Genomic DNA, 7,093 nt, shown 5'->3' on the forward strand with positions numbered 1-7,093 from the left:
TTTTTTTTTTTTTTTTTTTGCAGCTGGCCAGTATGGGTATCCAAACCCTTCACCTTGGGGTTATAACACCCCACTCTAACCAACTGGGCTAACCAGCCAGCCTCCAAGACTCTGCATTTCTAACAAGCTCCAGGTGGTGCTGCTGGTTTGAGGATCTCCCTTTGGCACCCAGGCCAAATCATGGTTGGTCTGGGTGGGTTTTGCACACGGAGCCCAGCTGCAGATGGGAGCCCAGGTGAGGGTGAGGCGAAGCGGGCTCCGTCCAGGTACTTACCCTGCATCTGACTCTGAGGCTGAGGGTTAAAGGCAGTGGAGTGGTTCAAGGAGGCACGAGGGTTGGGTGTGGGGGCTGGGTGGTGTGGGCTGACCCTCATGGCTGTGCGCCGCAGCTGCTCCAGTTCACTGAGCCGCTCGGAAAAGGACAAGCTCCCGGGCTTGGTCTGATCATCTAGTTTCTGTCGATGTCCTATTGTGGGGTGGGGAAGGGCAGAGGGAGGCAGGGAAGGAGGGAGGGAGGGAACAGATCAGAAAATGTATTGTGGATTTTCTAAAATTGGGGGTCTTCTTGTCTTTCCCCTCCCTCTCCCTTCACCCCCAATGTGAACTTGCTGGAGATTCACCCGTTTGGCTGGCTGCCTGTGGGAATTTGGGGCCTCTTTCGTCACACTGGCCACTGGGTGCTACCCCAGCCTGGGCCCTGGCACCCACCCCAACCCTCTGCACCCACCTCCACTGGGCAAAATACAGTGGGCTTGGTGGCGGTGGTGATGGCAGTTGGGGGAGGGGCAGGGAGCAGGTGAATTAACTGGTATGGGAGCTGTGGGCTAAGGGCTAAGCTGTGGCAGCTGGGAAAGGTGCTCTTCCTGCCGCATCAAAACGCAGCTCCTTACTGCAAACACCACCATGGGCAGGTTTTAGAGGCAGCAAAGTGGGCCCTGGATCTTAGTGGTGTGCTCCTTCCAACAGGAAATAAGGTGTGGCTGCAAACCCAAGGCCCCCGGGGAGATCAGATATCCTGGGTCTTGTCTTAATATTCCCAGCAGGCCAGGCCCACTGGAGCCCAGAGGGAGCCTCCAGCCGATCTGGTGGGAATCCAAGGTGGGAAGATGGGCCCCTTAGTGTCTGTACAGAGCTAAAGGACCTCCCCTTGCCCCTCACCTAAATCACTGCCACCAGGAAGCAGCAAGCGGAGCCACTCTTGTGGGACTTAGGCCTCCATTTTTCTCCCTTAATCCTCATCAAAATGTCTTCAAATTAGAGAAGCCCTGTCAAACATAGCTGAGAATCCAAGGTAAAGATGCAGCCATGGGGGACCTGAGCAATTCATTCCTCCTTTAAAGAGAACAGCCTCCTGCTGCTTCCTCACCCTCTTGGTTCCAATAAAGAGTCGTTAACTGATTTCACAAAACCACCCCTGATTGTCAAGTGACCTCAAAACCACACTGGAGAAGTAGCACCCTTGTTGTGCCCCTAAAGTGACCCCATCCTAAACTAGGAAGAGGATCCTGAGATTCCACTCCCCTAGCCTGGGGCCCAGCTCCCAATGGCTACAATTATAACATTACATTGTATAACTTGCTCATATTATGGTTCCAAATCTCCCTGGCTTGCTGTTTCTTCCTGCTGCCGGGCCCCTTGGCACAGTTGACACGGTCTCAAATTCCAGACCAGAAAAAGGGCCCACTATATTGCAGTGATTTTATCATTAGCAAGACCTGTTTGGCTCCAAATTGAGGAAAAATACTTAAGCATAATATTTGTGTAGTTCCAATGCAACGCTCCCTCTTTTCATGTGTCACCAAGGCAAATCTGGACTCTGATTCAGCGCTCCAGCCCACAACACTTGACTCAAACACAAACACCCTGAGTCACGCAGACTCAGCACGCATGTGAGAGGCCTCTCATGAGCTGAGTATTTTAAGCATCAGCTTTGTGGATGAAAGGCCGTGGGGCCAGGTCCCTGAGCAACCCCCTTCATCTCCTTCCCTCAGAAGTATGGAAATGTCTTTTTCTAGAACATTCTATTTTTGTCAGTCATGGTGTAATTCAAAGTCTCTGGATTGAGCGTTCCTTGGCTCCTCCCTCCTCTTATCTTTACGACTTATCCTCAGCTTCCTGACAATCATGCTGAAAAATCTGAAGTTTCCTTGCTGAAAAATAAACAATTCCAACTCAAAACCCATTTAAAACATAATAATTCAGCCTTTTAAATGCCTACTCCAGTCTGATGCCTAGTATTGGGAATCAAGAAGAAGGCAGGAAAAATGATTCTGGATAGTTCTGCCTCAGAAAGGATGCAGGTTGGCAAAGGCTTCCCACAGGCTTTGTACCCATTTCAAAACCTCATTCCTTGGGCACCCAGTGGCATTTTTGAAGAACACCGTGTCAAGGACAGTGGGTGATGCAGGGAATGATGTGTACAAAGATCATTCTGAATACGTGGTATTTGGTGTGGTGGAGTTACGGCCAGCCTTTGAAGAAGAGCTGTCAGTTATGTCTGCCGCAGCCACCAAACTTGGGGACACGTGCCACTGGGAAACTGATGAAGAATAAGTCATTTCTGGCAAGTCACTACTGTGGCCAGGCACAACGTGAGATTATTTTTTATTTTTTATTTATTAGTCTCCCCCGATTACCCTATGCTTAAAAAAAAAGTCTTAATATGTGAGCAATTTCTGTACCAGCTGACACCTGCCAAAATTGTAGTCATTTACAGAGATTAACTGATGACTGTCTGCGTTAGCAGGAATGTTCGGGCATAACTCTCAGAGAAAACAAGTCTTCACTCTAAGCTGTCTCCTAAGCCCTGAGAGTCTCAGGGCCGAGTTTAACATGGAGTATTGAGAAAGAGTTCATTCCACACTCTCCCCACGTGTGTTCTGGTAGCAAACAGGAGCATTACTGCCTTTGTAGGGAACCTTGACCCCATCCTCACAACAGTGCTAGAGAGTTGTAACACCAAGACACGGAGGAAATGAAGAGCATTATCATCTTCAAGGTGTGGTTCTGATGCATTTATAAGCTAGATCGAAAGAACACCTAATTCTTCTTTTCTGAAACCATCTGACTTCATGTGCCAAATAGCAATATTTTGTATGAAATATAGGAGCTTCCGATATAAACTTTCAAGCTGGGGAAAATGAATGCTTTATATCTCAAGTTTCCTGTATCCGTGTGCAATTAAAATGTCAATTTGCCCCCTGAATTTTAAATAGAGGAGTATGGAAAATGTCCACTATCAAATTCACTTTTCTTCTTTCTACTGAGTACTGGGCTTTGGAGGGCAACAGGGAATTCAACCTTAAGAGCGTACTTTCTGGTAGAGTTACTATGCAGCCCAGAAAATATGCATGTTGGTGGTGTGGCTTTTTGAGTATGTAAGAAGTCAATTGTGAATGTTTGCAGGGTGGTACTGAAAATGGTGCCTACATCAAGATTTTATACTGGGACATCTCAAGCAGAATTGTAAAGGATCCCAAACTCTTCAATTACCATTTTCACATTTTTGAAAAAAAGTAGTTGATTAGAATTTTATCATATATATGCGGAGTCCTGAAAAGCCAAAAAAAGAAAAAATATATATAATAAAAATAAATTAATGCCATTAGCTAACTTTGTCTCATTCCAAAGACATTCCTGTAGTTTTCTGACATGTCTGCCCATTAGGGCATCCCTAAATGTTCTGGTATTTTGTGATTGATAATGAGACCAGCTTTGCCTCTTCTGCTATAAAAACTAGACCAAACAGGCACATCTCATTGATAATTGAATGCCTTTTTCAAGACACTGTGTGATTTGTGGCTGTAAGTAACTGAAATATGGCATATGATATTCTATCAAAGAAAACAGATAAAGCTAAGCTGCCACCTTTTTTTGTAAATTTTTAGCTAGAGAAGAATAAGGAATATTCTGACAGTTAACATCTTAGTCCATGTTTCTAATATGGGTTTACTAGTTTTCCTGATAGATTCTCAACAGAAAAATTAGGAAGGTGTATTCTCAAGGCGTTATCATGATGAGCAGTTGAGAAAGATCTATTCAAAATGATAATATCAAAGAGATATATATCTCTTGTACTTGTGTAAAAAATTGTGGTTCCTCTAAAAGAACATATGAATTTCATATATTTGCTTTTGAAAGGAGATCTGTATTTCAAAAGATGTTTGCCAGTCAATTTGATACTAACTACACGGATCTGGATATATATATATTAAAACATGGATTTTTCTTTCCTTCATTCGCTCCTGTTTTATGACTATGGGAAATAAATCAATGTGTGTAAGAGAATGGCTCACTTTTCCTGGTATAAAAGGCTAACCTCTAGGTTCCAGGATCATTAGGATTTTAAAGCGCTGGTACTGACTGTGAATGTGATCCTTCCTTGAAGTCCCTTGCAGGTGGTGAAATAAACCTTCCTAACTACAAACCTAAGCATCTGCTGGCTAATTTAATGCTGGGAAATGTTGCCCAATATTATATAGCATTTATACTATAAATACAATGTATCATGTAATACAAAATATATAATGATATAGAATATAATGTATTAACATATTATATATTATAATACATATTACATTTGCATGTTTATATATTATCCAATGTTATAAAAATATGGGCAGCTTCACCTTCTCCCCTCCCCCCCATTTCTTCTCATATTGCTAACCTAAGAGAATAGCATGGGGTTGGAGTACTTCAGAATCAGAGAAGGGCCAGAGAAATTAGCCTTGTTTTTAAACTGATGTGTGGGAAGTGAGGTTCAGAGAGGTTATGCCATTCACCCAATCTCACACAGCCAGTTAGAGGAAGAGGGCAGGTCTGAAAACACACCCACTCCCTCAACAGCCCTTGATACACACACAGTCATGCTCAGTGCTCCTAGAAATACAAATGCTGTGAACCTAAAATGAAAAGAGAGGAGAGACATCCAGTGTCACACAGTTTTAGATGAGAGATGCTGGAGCACTTCAGCTTTTGCATTCCCTACCTTTACAATCCCTCTTCTGCTCCTGGTTTGCCCGTAGAATTAGAAGAGAGCCTGAGCTGTCCTGTGATCTGGGGTAGAGAGCTGCATCTCACACACCCAAGCAGGCATTGGAATCATGTGGAGGTCCCAGCTTGGTGGCTCTGGGGTGGGGTGGGATGGGGTGGGGCTGAGAATTTGGATTTCTAATAATGTCCTAGGTGATGCTAGCACTGCTGGGGTAGGGAGTATGGGGGGGGCGGTGGTGAGAGAGGGAGAGGCTCCTCCTGGTGTGCGAGCTTCCAGTGAACATGGCTGCTTCTAATTTGCTGTGCACTGGGAATAAAACACTAAATACACCTGACCTGTGTTTCCACTAAGTGTCCATGGGTGCTGACTGGTGGCTTTGTTTTGGTGATAACTATTTGGTGGTCTTTTTCTTTATTTCTAAAATTCTTTGATGTATACAGAACAGCTGAAAGTGCCCAAACTCTACGCTGCACATAGCAGGTGTGTGCCTGTCTCTCACTACAAGTGGACAGGTTCTGTTAGAGTCACAGTCATGTTCATTAGGCTGCTCTGTAAAGTGAACCCTGAGTTCTCCCATAGGAAGTAACTTCTGCTCTGTCATCTAAGGGAGGACTTTGGAGAACAGCAGGAAAGGGTTACATGGCACCTACTATTCCATTCCAGAAATGTCACAGTTAAGACCTTTAAGGGCCCTCAAGGATCAGGTGCCATAATCCTTCTCTCCTCTTGAGAAACAGCATGGCACCAGTGAAACGTGATTGCCAGTCTGGGCATTAAGAATTCTCTGTTCTAAATCTGCTTTTCCACCAAACTTTTCTGGGGACAAGAGCAAGCCTCTTCAGCACCCAGCCTCCTTATCTAGAAGCCTGGAATTAAAGGACTAAGACGGATTACTCAGAGGGGCTCTAAAAGCATCTACAGCAATTACATCTGCTGCAATTATCTGCTCAGCCGGTTCTTGTTGGATGGCTGTAAGCACGCTCTTTCTTGAATAACTTCATATGATGTGATGATTTTCAAAGTTTTCTTTTTGTCTTTTTTTCAGGTGGACACCTGGCCTTTAGGAGCCAGTCCCAAGTCCAACAGTCAAGCTGGTCTTCCCAGCTCTATCTTGATCCCTACCAAGTCTTCCCATCTGGGAGTCCACCTGGCCTGCCCTGCCTCTCTGTGTGCTGGAGATCGGAAGCCTTGCCCACAGCGTCCTAAGAATCCCCTCTCCCTCTGCCTGCTGTTGTTTTGCCCGTGGCCTTGGACATTGGTTTTCACAGCTCCTCTCCCCTCTCCTTCCAAGCCTTCACGGGCCTCTCCTGTCTGATCGGGACACTCCATCCTGCTTTTGCCTCTTCCCCTATATCAGAGAAAGTGGGACATTAAATTCACCTTAAAACCTGCTAGGAGGTTGTCAGGGGCTACAGCTGGAGGAAAGCCACTCTGCTGAACCTTCATCCAGACCCTCATTTCCCTGCTTCTCATATGGGGTAGAAAATAATGACACTTTTGGCCCCCCCTGCCCACCGCTCCCGGCAGCGCAGGAGGAATGAGTCCTAGGTCAATACTCACCACCTCACCTCTCCACACTCTCTGTGCCCCCCCATACCTCCTAGAGGGGGACAAATCCCACTGAGCCAGTGGGGGAAAGTCAGCTAGGAAAGATTTCCTACTTACTCAGGGGTTCCTAGAGACACAATGCCTTATCCCAGGAGAATCACCAACAGGGACAGCAGTGCCTTTGGTTGGGTGCTTTTGCTCTCCTGTGGGTGGCAAAAGGTAAGTGAGTGCCCCCTGAGTGCCTGTGCACGGGCTCCCTCAGCTGGGTCGTCCCACATGTCGGAGGTCAGGCTGCCCCCTGTCTGACACTAGAAGGAAGGCAGTTTGAACTCCTCCTGGCTCCAGCCACACCAGTCCCTTGCTGCTGCTCCTGCATCGCTGGCTCAGGGCCTTTGCACTTGTTGTCTCCCTGGCCCAAATACTCTTCCCTCAGATACCTATGGACCTGATCCTACCCACCCTTCAAGTATTTGTTCAAATGTCATCTCCTCCCTGAGGAATTCTTGGATACCCTATTTTAACTTACAAACTCTCCCCCCCCCCCCCCCCCCC

The 7,093-nt window shown here is 46.1% G+C and overlaps 1 protein-coding gene across 2 annotated transcripts in view; it reads right to left on the reverse strand.

Moving 5' to 3' along the window:
* The window catches only part of RUNX1 (runt-related transcription factor 1), a 254,648-nt gene that overhangs the window by 46,375 nt on the left and 201,180 nt on the right, over nt 1-7,093 (reverse strand). For both annotated transcript variants that reach the window (XM_008568321.1, XM_008568322.1), the window contains one exon: nt 275-466. In XM_008568321.1, coding sequence (XP_008566543.1) covers nt 275-466 — 192 coding nt within the window. The remainder of the gene's footprint in view (nt 1-274; nt 467-7,093) is intronic.

Source organism: Galeopterus variegatus, unplaced genomic scaffold (genome assembly GCF_000696425.1).
Source record: "Galeopterus variegatus unplaced genomic scaffold, G_variegatus-3.0.2 Scaffold398, whole genome shotgun sequence".
Taxonomy (NCBI): domain Eukaryota; kingdom Metazoa; phylum Chordata; class Mammalia; order Dermoptera; family Cynocephalidae; genus Galeopterus; species Galeopterus variegatus.